General features: G+C 37.3%; 1 protein-coding gene across 1 annotated transcript in view; it reads left to right on the top strand.

Annotated features, from left to right (window-relative positions):
- The window catches only part of lonrf2 (LON peptidase N-terminal domain and ring finger 2), a 38949-nt gene extending 25342 nt beyond the window's left edge, over positions 1-13607 (top strand). Inside the window, exons 9-12 of the mRNA XM_087988090.1 lie at positions 1033-1191; positions 4399-4561; positions 6593-6742; positions 10112-13607. Of these exons, the coding sequence (XP_087844216.1) occupies positions 1033-1191; positions 4399-4561; positions 6593-6742; positions 10112-10276 (637 nt within the window). The 3' untranslated portion in view covers positions 10277-13607. The remainder of the gene's footprint in view (positions 1-1032; positions 1192-4398; positions 4562-6592; positions 6743-10111) is intronic.
- Positions 13608-14689: the final 1082 nt, after the last annotated feature.

Genomic DNA, 14689 nt, shown 5'->3' with positions numbered 1-14689 from the left:
GGTGCCTGGAATATGGTAAAAGCAGATACGATAGTAATGTTTCACTGGCATTTAGATGTGAACAGGCAGGGAATAGCGTAATATGGGCCATGTGCAGGCAGATGCCATTCGTTCAGAATGGCATCATGGTTAGCACAGACATAGCGGGCCAAGGGCCTGTTCCTGTGCTATGTTCCACATAAAAAAAATAAAGGGCCAGCTGTCTGGGATTTAGTCAAGGACCAAGCTTAAACGTAGATGTATTTAAAACTGTTTATAGCATAACTTTTAAGACCATGAGCAAATTTATTAAAAATCTTAAATGGAATAGATGGAGAGGGAAAGGTCTGGAACTGAGAATGGTTTTTGGAGATCTTAGTAGATATTATGGCTCTTAGTAGATATTATGTATATTATTACTCTCCAGTTAAACAGAAAAAAATGTTTTTAGTAGTTCAACATTTAAATTGGCAGAGAATGGAGTACGAAAGATTTAAACCAAGTAAGAGGCATAAATATACATGGATTTGAGGCTGTCTAATTCACTTCCAGGATTATTGTTTGTGCCAAAACGTAGTGCTGCAGATTAGATTTATTAAATGAGAGAAATGTTGAAGCTTATTGTGGGAACGGAATAAATTAATGTGACAAGAGCAACTAGCTGAAATGAAGGGTAACTGCATAAAATACTGACTGGTTAGACTTGTTCCAGTATTACAACATCTACGTATTTCTGTCTACAATGTAAATTAGTGTATTTTTCTTAAACTTGGACACCATCTAGCGGTTGTGTAGTCTGTTTTTTTATCCTGCAGTCATTTTTTTTGAAGATGTGCTCAGCCATTGCTTTCTATTTTAGTCCACTTTTGCTTTGATTTTCAAAACGTACCAGAATCAATTCTCAAACTTGAATGACACCCACTCACTACCTTTTTATCTGAGTTTTAATGTTTTGCATTGTAACTTCTGTTTCCTTGATCTTTCCTAATACTATTACCTTAACTAATTATCTTGTAAGAGAACAGTGAGTGAAATTTGCTTTTATTATCATAGCCTAACTGAAGATGTTCCAATTTTTGTCTGCACCATGGGCTTCCCAACTATTCCGTGCCCTCTTCATGTTTTTGAACCACGTTATCGACTGATGATTCGCAGGTGTATGGAAACTGGCACCAAGCAATTTGGAATGTGTATTGGAAATGAGACTAAAGGGTAAGTGTGTGTGCATGCGTGCATCCACCTTGTTATGTCTCCAAGAGCTAACTTAAAACTTTCGTAGAAGTGTCAGCCTTGATTTAGCGCTATCCCTTTCACCGGAGTCTGCAGGGCATTTGATTTAAAGTCCATTTCACAGATGTGACTGTTATCTCTGACAGTTGAGTGCTGTATTCAGAGATGTGAGATCCTAGTGTCTGCTTGCTTGCTCAGGTAGACATGAAAATACTTAAAGGTACTGTTCAAAGTATAGTAGGGATTTCTTGAATCTTCTTCTTTTTAACATTCAACCAGTGTAATTTATCTTTTAATCTGCTGTTGAGACCTTTTGAGCATAAATTGGTTTCACTTCCATATATTATGACTGTGATCACCCTTCAGAAATACTTGAATAGTTTTTAGATGGCCTGATAAACTTATTCATAATGCTTTTCAGATTATTTTTCAATTTCTCAGTTAGCTTTACAATGATTGGCATATTTTGCCAAAGATGATGGTACTATCAGACTGTTTGTTTGTTTTTATTTCTTTTCAACAATATGCTGTTGCAATCCCTGAGAGAAAACGATAAACCAAATAACACAAAGGGCGGCACGGTGGCTCAGTTGTTAGCACTGCTGCCTCACAGCACCAGGGTCCCAGGTTCGATTCCAGCCTGCATCTTGGTGCTCTGGTTTCCTCCCACAGTCCAAAGATGTGCAGGTCAGGTAAATCGCCCATCATGTTAGGTGCATTAGTCAGAGGGAAATGGGACTGGGTGGGTTACTCTTCGGAGGGTCGGTGTGGATTTGTTGGGCCGAACTGTAGGTAATCTAATCTAATCTAATCTAATTTTAACAAACATGGCAAACTTTTATGAACTGGCACTTATGGGGCTAGGAATATGCTGTAGAGGTCCACACAATCAATGTAAAAATACACACAAAGTGATAGAAAAATAATGTAGGGGGTACACACATCACTGTTATACTTTATTTACACCAAAAATCACTTTTTCTGTTAAGGCAAAGTTGCATGATTAAAGCTTTACCGGCAGAAGGCCTTCTCACCTTGCACCCTCAAATGATTACAGTATTATCACGATCTCTGAGTAAATGCTTGGTATTGTGGGTATACAATTTTTGCCGGTTTATCAAGGATGCTGGTTAAAACAATGTTTGTTGTAACATCAAATTCAAAATGATCAAGAAGATTTTTAATTGTTTTGTAACCTAACATGAACCAGCACTGATGCATTGAATTATGACTTACTGAAAACCTGAATTAACAGGCAAATGTTACTTCACTCTTTAGTCTTATGATTGTTAGGAAACACTGACATGTATAAATAAATCTGAATGCCTTATACTAGCCGATAGATTTAAGCCACAAGACTTAACAAACGAGCCAATATTTTTACTTTTAAAATATATAAAAGAATTGAAATTGACAGGATTCACTTTATTGCTGTTATGCACAGTGATTTACTTCTTACTTGCCCTGATTTTTTTTTTAATTCGTAAGACCCATCAACCTATAGGTCCATACATAAGGAAGCAACAATTCTCTGGAGAATTCTCCTGCACTTTCTTCCACTGATTTTTAAAACTAAAGAATCTTCCAGTTTTTGTTGCTCATGAGATGAAGCCTTGCCCACCACCTTTTGTAATTGGAAATGAAGCTAGTGATTTACTCAGTTTACAGCTTGGGTTTGTCTAACAATTTATTTTTGACTAACTTTTCTCTCAGAAATCTGTAAACCACATTAGGTCCAACAAGCAACTAAAAACTTGTTCGAGCAAGCATCCAGATTAATTGAAACTAAAGAGCCTTCCTAAATGCCTGCCACCTTCATGAAAGTGTGGCCTGTTTTGGGCTAACCTTTCAGATAATTAACACTCCTCTCTCATTTGCAATTTCCCTTGTCATTAATCTCATCTTCTGTTCTATTGTTCTTTTTCTTTTATTCTGAGAACCTTCTGAACTGCTGTTTTTTTTTGGTGACTACCAGAACATCTAACTTCCAGCATTTTAATTGCCTTTTACAGCAATAATCTTCCCAGAACTAAACATTTGCCTCAAATATTTGCATGCGATGAATATTTACAATATTGGCCAATAATACAAAGATGAGACTTGCATAAGCACTTCGTGCAGACATGTGGCACCCCTTGCTGTCCCAAAGTTCTACAGTTTTTGCCTGTATAGTACATTGAAGATCTCACTTGGCCACATGATTGCTTTAATCCTTTCTTTGGAAAAAACAGAAGCAAAGCACTGCAGATGCTGGAAATGGGAAACAGAAATTGCTGAAAAAACTCAGCAGGTCTGGCAGCATCTGTGAAGAGAAAGCAGAATTAACGTTTTTAGTCCAGTGGCCCCCCCCCCCCCCCCCCCTCCCCACCCCCCCCCCCCCCGCCCCCAACCTGGAACATTTCTGATGTAAAACTTGTGTTCACCAGAATTTGTTTTCCATCACAGCTACACATCACCTGAATGAGATTCAGATGCATAACTTGCTTAGTTAGGTTTACAATAATCTCAATGGCACAGATTACCAAGAGTCATCACCATCTGACCTCTTTTGATCAACTCCCATTGAACAGTTTGGCTCTAGCAGAACTGCATGTTGTGAATTCTAGACATGACTGATTCCGTGAAAATTGTTTGTTTGGAAAATTGAATTCTCTGAAGGGCAGTTCCCCTGCATCTGGAACCCCTCTGTTTTGAAGTCTGAGAATTTGAAAGTTACACTTAAGCTCAATAGTTACCTAGGGAAAGTTAGAGGATTTAAAAATCTCACCTAACTGCTGGATAACTATTAATGATACCTTGATTCACCACTGACTTCCCCCACCCCTCCCCACAACTGCATCTCCCAGCTAGACCTCTAAGCACCCTAAAGGCAGATCTCTTCTCTCCTCATCCCCCACAAACCCACCCCAAATTTGAGGGGAAAAAAAGGGGCATACTGCAAGATAAGTTCATCTCTGCTGGATTGATGGGTTTTTGGACAACTTCATGATAAGAAACCTATTGTACCCCTGTTTGAAATAAATCCTATCTAGTACATACATGATTCAGGTTATGGCTGTTTGCTCCTTCTGAATGTTGAAATGATTTGCCTTTGGATCCAAAAGATGTTTGATTAGATTTGTTGGTTAAGACTTTGCAGTGATTATAGAGTAATCTTAATTTTATCTTGACTTTTATTCCCTCCTTAAGGTTTGCTGATTATGGCTGCATGCTCGAAATAAGAGATGTAAAGTTTTTTCCTGATGGTCGTTCTGTAGTTGATACAATTGGCAAGAGTCGATTTAAAGTTTTAAGCCATGGCCAGAGAGATGGTTATAATACTGCCAACATTGAATATCTTGAAGATAAAAAGGTAAATGTTTCCAGATTTATTTAGAACTTCTCCCCACTTGAGCTGTAGTGTACCACTTTAATCCCAGTTCATGAGAGAGTTCTATGATCTGTCCCAAATAATCTAAACTCCTTGAGACCATTCTTAAAGGGATAAAGGTCTGAATTGGTGTCAGTCATTGAGAGATGGCAAAGATGGATGCACAATGTATTGTTAAATAGGGACAGTTGGGTTCCAGCGTGGGTTTCTGTTAAAAGCAATTGGCATAATCAAGCATAAAATGTACTGGAACAAGTGTGATTGGGCAGTGTAATGTTTTCTTAGTGTTCCTTAATGTGGTTGAGGAGCAAGGTGGTGCAATTTTAATTAATGAAAGTGAAAATAGCTTTATCAGAAAGTGAGATTTAAAAAAAGAACTTAGGAACACGAGTATGCCATGAGCCTGTTTGAATCAATCAAAAGGTTGATTTTTCAGTCTTCAAAATACTAAAGTAATAAAGAGCACAAGTTAATCTGCAGATACAGTAAGCAATTGGGAAGGAAAGCAGGTTTCTGGTTTACTCTGCGTTCATGTGTCTCTGAATATCCACATAAAAAGTAGATATGAAACTTTTTAAAGAAAACGTCTGCATTTCTATTTTTACTACTGATGTGACTAACATCTCGTCTTCCCACATTGTATTCTATTGACCACATTGTTGCTCATTTGACCAGGTTTATCTTTGTGGCCTCCTTTTGTCATCCTTGCAGTTTACTGCAAAATTGTATAACTGGCATCTTGGTATAATTGAGTCAACATCTTGTCTGCTCATGGTGCAGAAGTAGCTGCCTCAATCTCCCCCTCCCTTCCCCCACCAAGGAAAAGGACAAGCTTTCTTCTTCCACATCCATGATAACTTTATAAGAGTGACATATATAATTTTTATTGTTATTACTTGTAAATTATTTTACTCTGCACAAGGATGGAAAAAATATATAGAAATATTGCTTATAGCCGTTCTGAATTCAGCATGACTATAGCCTTAGTGCTTGGTTACTGGAGTTTAAAGACAGTGCTGGGTTGCTTCATTGGGAGGAAATTGCAAGATATTCACACTGGTTCACAATGATCAGGACGTGTGCCACATAGTTTCCAAGTCACATGGAGGTGATAGGCATGTTATATGACAAACAATGTAACTCCAAGATAGACTGGAGTTAAGAGATAAGATAGTTCATCAGTATTTTTACCTGGATACAAGGCCACATCATCTCTGCACAGGGCTAATTGATTCATAATGTGTGGATGTCACTAGATAACTCATCCTTTTATTAGCCTTGAACTGAGATATTTGCTATATCATTTCACTGAGCAGTTGAGAGTTTGCCATATTGGTGTAGATCTGGAATAAGCCTGTATGTGAAACCAAGTAAGGACATCAGCTTTTCTGTCCCTAAAGGACATTGTGAGTCAAATAGATTTTAATGGCAGGTGATGACCGTTTCATTTGCCATCTGTTCTTGTTGAGATTTTATTAATTGAATTGAAATTCCACCAGTGTCTTTGGGATTTAAACATGTCTCCAAAGCACTAACTGGGGAATTATTAGTTCAATGACATTGCAACTATAGTAATATCCCCCTTCAACTAAAATCACAATTTTTCACGCTCTCGCTCTCTCGCACTCTCTCCAGCGCCTCAATTCCTCTCTTGCTACGGATTAAAGAGACAATCCCAATCCTCACCAAGGCCTGACTGTAGCTTTTCCAATGTGTGTCCTGTAGCTCAAGTGGCAAATGCTTCATATTTCTTAAAAACCAAAACTGTAGAAATTGTGGATTACTGGAGACACTCTCTTGTTTTTGCTCAGTAAAGGTGCAGTTTGCTCCTTCTTCGGATGGAACACCAAGATTAAATTGCATGATATTTGAACAATTTCTCTAAATTGGGGATATGCTAATAAAATCTAATATAGTTGCAGGCTTAATTTTGTTTAGATATTTGAAACTGTAGATATTAATTCAGTTGCACAAAGTTATTCTTATTGTTTTTTTAAATTGTAATTTTCACAGGTGGAAGGAGTAGAGTATCATGAACTAATCTGTTTGTCTGACTCTGTGTATGACCAAGCTTTCACTTGGTTCAGTTCCCTCCAGGACAATATGAGAACTCAAATTCTGAATCATTTTGGACCAATGCCTGGAAAGGAGTCAATACCTCAGGTACATGCAATTGATTGCAAAAGTATTATGTTGTGCATTCTCTGAACGTGAATAATTTAGCAATATAATTGCTTTAGAACTAATCAACTAATGTCAGTTGCTTGAAGTAAACAAATCATGGGCTGGTGCATTTATAAGTGCACTATAGAGTAGTACGATGCAAATGTTTTTCAAATTCTAAATACTGGTCTGGGTTTTGTACTCCGTAACAAAGAAAAGCACTCTGTGCACTTTGCTGACAGCTGCTCTTGTAGCTGTAGTCTTTTGATTTCTTCTGGTCAAAGCTGACCCTGAGGTAATGTAATTTGGCAGTAGTAATATCATTTTTGAATGCCAAGGAAAGGTGGTTAGGCTGTCTTATTAGAGATTGCCGTTGCTTGTCATATATCTGCCCATGCCTGAAAGTTATCAAGGCCTTGCTGCTAGTGGGCATGAGTTACTATATCATTGAACTTAGCATTTCATCTAATCGCCGCCCACTTCCCTTTATTTATTTCTCAGCCTCCATCCCCTTCCCCAGTCCTGATGAAGAGTACTGCCCGAAACATTGACTGTCCTGCTCCTCTGATGCTGTTTGACCTGCTGTGCTTTTTCCAGCTCCACATTTTATCAACCTATTACTAAATCATCGGAAAAGTTGAAAATAAATCTGAAAACTGATTATCAGTGCGCATCTCTGCTTCTGATTTCCTAATGAATGGAAGGGCATTGGAGTAATTGAAGATTGGACTCCAGATGCAGTGCCTCCTGGCTGTGATGTTTGGCCACCAACAACCACTCATTTTCCTTTTGATACCAGTTACTGGAAACATTTTCCTCTGATTCCCAATGATTCTTAATTTACAGGGGCTCCCTGATGCCTCACTCAGTAAAACACTGCCATGGGCAATTGTATTGATCCTGCCTCTGGTCAATAGCAATAATTGAGATCTGAAACTGAGCAGCTTGTTTTGGAATGTCTCTTTAATGGCATTGTCAAAGACCCCTTAATCACAGAGGCTGGGATGAAAATTAGACAAATTTTCAATTTGCCCTTTTTTTTTCATGGACAGAACATACCATTGCAGTTTTTCTTTTTAAAGCTCCTGGTGTTGTAACTGTACTGGAAAAGCTTGGCTAGAAGTAGGACCAATTCTGGATGTGACATTTGAAATGGAGGAATGAAATTGTTTGAAGACTAGCTTCTATGATAGTAGGGACTTTGGGAGGAGGCTGAGGTGGTTCATTCACTTGGCACTTCAAGTGAAAGATGGTTGCAAACACCTGAGTTTTTCCACCATTACAATTAGAAGTATTCATAGAGTTGCATCCTCCATTCACCAGTGTACGTGGTAGGAATACTGAGTTTTCTACTGAGATCATTTAGTTCTATTTGTAGCTGCTGATTCCTCTGAAATAGTAGTTTGATTTTTGCCAATACAGCAGTTACATTTAGGTATACAATGTGCTGCTCCTAACCGGTTTTTCTGTACTGCTCACTAAATCTGGATTGGAGTAATCAGTGAGAAATATGCTGGACCATGATGTTATAAATTGTGCCAATAAATCATTAGCACAATAAATATGCTAATTAATACATGTCCAATTTTGAATGGCTAGACTTGTTCTGAATCTAACCCTTTTAGGTATAGTGCTACACAGCACACTAAAAGTTGCTCTTGATATGAAGATGTAAATTAACTTTCATGAAGATTTTTTTGGATCACTTTTTTTTTCTTATCCAATATTGCCACTTGTGACAGGTTGGTCATAGAGATGTACAGCATGGAAGCAGACCCTTCGGTCCAACCCACCAATAGCGACCAGATATCCCCACCCAATCTAGTCCCACCTGCCAGCAGCCGGCCCATATCCCTCCAAACCCTTCCTATTCATATACTCATCCAAATGCCTTTAAATATTGTAATTGTACCAGCCTCCACTACTTCCTCTGGCAGCTCATTCCATACACTTACCACCCTCTGCGTGAAAACGTTGCCCCTTAGGTCTCTTTTAGATCTTTCCCCTCTCACCCTAAACCTATGCCCTCTAGTTCTGGACTCCGACCCCAGGGAAAAGACTTTGTCTATTTATCCTATCCCCCTCAACCTCCGATGCACCAGGGAAAACAGCCCCAGCTTGTTCAGCCTCTCCTTTTTATAGCTCAAATCCTGGCAACATCCTTGTAAATCTTTTCTGAACCCTTTCAAGTTTCACAACACATTTTGTCTCACTAGGTCATTTTGGAGTGCAGTGAACAGTTGACATTTTCTCTGGTCTGGGGTTGCGTATAGGCCAAATCACTTGAGGAAGGCAAGCTTACTTCTTAAAGGATGTCAGGGGATCAAATAGGATTTTGAGAATCTGGTAGTTTCCTGGACACTATTACTAATGCTAATTTTTAAATTAAATTTGAATTCCATAGCCACTTTGCTGGAGTTTAATTATCCCTGGATTATTAGTCCAGTAACAAGTCAATGTTGTCATGCTACTTTTCTTGAGCATAGACTTATTTGAATTCACCTAATCTAACACCGTGCTTTCAAGGGACAGTGAAGCCTGTGCAGACAAACATTACAAAGTTTTTTTTCAACCAGTTAGATTGTATGTCTCCAGAATTTTTCAGTCTGAAATTTTAGAATTTAAATATCTGCATGAATCAAAATAAAGATTGAGGAAGATTTGATGATAGTGATTACAGTAATCTGTGAAGGAATGAGACTTCTGATCCTTCAATATCTGCTAAAATTAAATTGCTACCTGTTAAATATTGACTTGCTACTGCATGTAATAGCTCTGATGCTCCCTATGTATTTAGTAAGGAGCTCATGTGCATATATAGCAACTGCATAGTATTGCATTATGGACTGTCATTCAACAAGGTCCTGTTAGTGTTCTGTGATATTGCTTTCAGGGCAGCACTTTCTCAGTGTGAATGCCAGAAACTTCTCCTGAATTTATTCCATGGTAATTCTTGCTAGTCCTGTGTTTCTCAAGTTCTAATCTTTGTTATGATGGGGAAGAAAGGAACAAAAAACTTAATCAGTTACCCTCTAGCAACCAACTGAATGAAGGTCTCCAACCAAAATTAGACACGTTGGAGGGAAAAGAATCTCATGATCATAAAGACTAAACTGAGTTTGGTTTTTGTCTCCGATTCTACTGTGAAACTTTTGAGGGCCAGAAGAAGATATGAATGTCTGATTTTAATAACTTTTATGTACAATATTGCTTATTTTAACTATTTTAAATACAGTTCATATTTAGAGACTGAGCCAAAGAGGTAATTGGTATGGAACATCTTTCGGTTCTTTTATGGCATCTCGTTTGAAACTGATGACATTTGAGTTCAAAAACGCTTGACTGTTTGTATTTTTTTTGTTGTTGCAGTCGAGTCAAAATGGTCCTGCGTGGTGCTGGTGGCTGTTAGCTGTACTACCTTTAGAAAGTCGTGCTCAGCTAGCTGTTCTTTCAATGACCTCACTCAAAGATCGCCTTATTGCCATTCGCCGTGTATTGGTATTTGTAACCCGACAACGGCTTCGATCACTGTGATTTTTGACTTGATGGGATTTAAAGCTGCATTCCAAATGTGTATTTTTAAAAATTATAATGGTATCAGTATTATTATTTTTGATTTAATCCATATGTGAAAACCATAAAGCCCAACTCAGCTAGGTATAATAATTGTTCGAATTGTGTAATTAAACTGGGTAGTGAGCCATTCCTTTTGACACACATTAAATCTACAGTCAAGATGTATCTGTAATGGTCTAAGAGACATGGGTTGGAAGTGTTCTTTCATCAGAGTTGCAGTTGAAGACAAGAGAGATTGTTTGGAAAGTAGTTTCTTTAAATTTTTAGAGTCCTCTGAAATCAGTCCCTCCTAGTAAATACAAGTTTGCATAATACAACTGTCCAATAGTGAAAATCTGAGTAGCAGACATGGAATATTTTAAAAATAAATCAGTGAAATTCTGAGTAAAGGCTGTGTATGTGGAAATGAATGAATGGGACAATTTTGTAGTGCTTGTATGAATTTTGGAGATTTGCAATTTGAGTCCTGTCCAATGTATTAATCAGAATGTATAGTGTGCTGCACGCTGATTTGAATTCCTATCATTTTGTTCAAATATAATGCTGTTGGATTGACTTCACAAATGTTATCTAACTACCTGTTCCACTCTCAGGATTTGGTAATGCTTGCTTTTTGGAATGGCAAGAAATTTCAGTATTAATGTTTGGGATTTATTTTATTGCATCACTGCAAGCTGTGGGGAAACACGCTGCCTCTGATTTGGGAGAGTTTGATATAAAATTACTGGTGCCTCAAGTTGAAAACTTATTGTTCAGTATGGTTTGAATTTTGCAGTCATTGGTGGATTAAGGGCATTCATGACTGTTGAACAAAGATCTCTTTTGAGGCTAGCAATTTCTATCAAGCACTTTTTAAGTATCCTCTTCTTTGTATAGTTGATATTATTAGTGATTCTCAAAATGCATCAGCAAGTTATGCTATTCAAGCAGCCAGAGTTGTTAAAGCATTCACAGGCAACCAAGAAATACAAAGCCCTAAAACCTAATTTAGTGTTTTTCTTTTAAATGTATTTGTTAATGATTTAGGACATTCTCAAGGTTGAAGTTGAACTATCATGAGCAAACTTCAAAGTTTTAAATAAATTTAGAAATTAATCATTTGGGCATGTAATATTTCACACATTTTAGGTTGAATCAGTTCAGCAATTGCTATGCACATTGGTTGTTACATTAATTATTACACCACCATTTAAAATCCAGTTGCATCTTATTCAAAATGGTTTAATAGGGTTTCTAATACAATGAGATCAGAAAAGGGAATGCTTTTGAAAAATCTCATCAGAACAATTGATTTTGCAGATTGGTGAGGAAAGGAATGGGGGTGGGATAGGTACCAGCATGAACCATCTGTTTTTATTCCCGACAGTTCCATCAAATAAATCCGACATTGATTGATTTGAAGTCATCTTTGCAATCTCAATGCTATTGGTCAGTGCCTTTTCTCACCAGACCAGCAGAAGGTCTTGATTTTTCCTCATTGCCACCGTTTTTTAATTGCGGTAAAATTGATGTCAAGGGTTTTAGTTTTATTTTCATCTGGGCTTGCTATTGTTCAGTACCTGCTGAGTGCATGAATATCAATTGGTTCTACTCTTGCATTCTGTCCCAACAAAGTTGTCTAACAAATCTGTTAATTGCTTTTCCACTATCAAGTTTATCTTTGCTTGATTTGAATATATGAATATACCATTTTAGGGAATTTGATCACCCCCACCTTCACTTTATTGTGTAACCTCAAGACAACCTGTCTTAGATATTTTTCTTGTATTTGTAATTGTTGTATTGATACATCCCTGGAATAAGTTCTTTTTTAAAAACCTTTTCATGTATCTATGTTCCTTTTGAGTTTGTTAACAGAAAAATAATTGAAATTTTGATCTACTTATGGATATAGAAACAAGTGCAAATAGCTATTTCATTTGAAATTAACATTTAATTTCAAAGGACAAGGGCCTGTTTTTTGTAGTGTGTTATACCTGAGAAGCTATTTGATTTAAAAGTGCAATGTAGTTTCCACATTCTGTGCCATTATTGTATGCAGATATTTGGTTTTGAATCTCTGTATCTTTTCACCGTTTTATATTTTAAAATGATTCTCTAGCTCTTGCCCACTTTTGTTAGCTCTTATGAGTTAAACTAGAGTGATTCTTTACACTGCTTAACTGTAGCAAGAAAGATATTGCTTGACCTGTTAATCTCTTTCCATTTCCTTCTAAACCTCCTGAGTTGTATTTCTTTGGCACCTACTGGTAATTTCTGATGGGGGGTTCCCCCACTTAATTCCCATTAATTTGAAAATACTTAATTTAGTATTTTTATATGGTGTAAAACACTGGCGATCATCTTGAGACGTTTTATTCTAATTTCCAGCAGCCTTTGTCAAACCTGTTCTGAAAGATGATGAACATATGATTTTTGTTATTTTTTTAAAAATCGTGTTACTGTGAATTGTTAAACATTGATTATATTTTTATTTTATATGATTCTTCACTAGTTTGTAGTATTATTGCTGAATTTCTACAATTTCATTAGGCATTTTCATAATAGCGTTGCTTTAAAGCAGCAAGCTTCATGCATTGTTCCTAAAACTTAAAACCAAAATGAGCAAAAGATATATATTTGTTACAAGAAAATGGCTCTCACGTATGTTTGTCCAGATAATGTCACTTGAGATTTTAAGTTGTATTCCTCTTTTGGTGTTCGTTCTGGTATATGTTCTGAATTAAATGGACAGATGCAGAATTTGTTTTGCACTGGTGAACAATTCTAAAGAATTTTCAAATGTGGCTGTATTATCATTACAACTGCCTGCAGAGCACTTTTTTATAAATGGCAGTAATATATGCAAAATATCTGGTTTAGCACACTGAAATATGGCATCCAAAAGAATTTACAAGGTCAGAAGGAATCTGGCATTCAGTATTTTAGCAATGAAAGTATGTCAATGCTAGGCCCAGACCAGTTTACATTAAGATAATAGTTGCATATATACTTCAACATTGAACTTGAACTGGAAACTGATTTGTTTTTTATCATCAACAATCTGCCAGACATTTCTCATTAGTTTATTTGTATGTAACTAGAGGCCTTTTTAATCTAAGATCCTTTTATTTACTTTTTAGAATCTTTACACTGTGAGACATGCTGTCATAAAATGTTTTGATTCAATGTCTTTTCTGTTTCAGAAATGGATAAAGCAATATGTTGCAATCTAGTGTCTGTGTGTGTATATATGTATGTATTATATAAAAGTACAAAATATATTTATTTGGATTAAAAAACTTTCTGAAATGATTTTTTTTTATCTTTGCATGTATTAGTTGCCATTTCACTCATGACATCTAGCAATAAAATAGCCTTTTGTTCGTGGGGGGTTTGTGGTGGTGGAATTGTTTAGATAGGAACACCAAGTAGGAAGTAAATGACAGATTGGTGGAGTTATGGATAGAGGAAGGTTATCAAAAGATACAGCAGGATATAGATCAGTTTGAAAGTTGGGTGGAGAAATGGCATATGGATTTTATTTGGGATGTGTGAGGTGATGCATTTGACCTCCCAAAATGCAAGAGGAAAGTATACAGTAAATGACAGAACCCTTATGAGCATTGATACACAGCAGGATCTTGGGATGGCAACGCAAGTGGTTATAGTGGTAAAGGGGTGTGTTCATCATTCAGGGCATTGAGTTAGTTAAAAGTTGCAATTGTATAAACCTTCAGGCCACATTTGAAGTATTATGTACCAGTTGTGGTCACCACACTATATAGGAAGGAAGTGGAGGTTTTAGAGAGGAGTTGTACAAAGAATATATTTTAAAGGCTGTTAGGGGCCTAGATTGCATCTACAAAGGGAGGTGGTAGAAATATACATTAACAAAGTTTAGAGGCATTTAGACAGAAATATGCAGGGAATACAGACCATGTGCAGGCAGATGGGACTAGTTTAGATAGCTCATGGTGGGTCGAAGGGTCTGTTTCTGTGCTGTTATTCTACCATCTAATTGAGATGAGGATAAAATATAGTGAGAAATTGGTAGAGATGCAAATAGTTCTTCAACTCCCCCTTCCACTCCACCAAGGATATGCAGGTCTTTGGACTCCTCCATCGCCAGACCACAACAACACGACGGTTGGAGGAAGAGCGCCTCATCTTCCGCCTAGGAACCCTCCAACCACAAGGGATGAACTCGGATTTCACCAATTTCCTCATTTCCCCTCCCCCTCACCTTGTCTCAGTCAAATCCATCGAACTCAGCACCGCCTTCCTAACCTGCAATCTTCCTGACCTCTCTGCCCCCACCCCAGTCTGACCTATCACCCTCACCTTGACCTCTTTCCACCTATCGCATTTCTGACACCCCTCCTCCCTACC

The sequence above is a fragment of the Chiloscyllium plagiosum genome, unplaced genomic scaffold, assembly GCF_037043375.1.
Source record: "Chiloscyllium plagiosum isolate Xiang-an unplaced genomic scaffold, Cpla_swu_hap1 HiC_scaffold_6, whole genome shotgun sequence".
NCBI lineage: Eukaryota > Metazoa > Chordata > Chondrichthyes > Orectolobiformes > Hemiscylliidae > Chiloscyllium > Chiloscyllium plagiosum.
Note: the sequence above shows the minus strand (reverse complement) of the source record. Positions and strands in the feature narration are given on the sequence as shown.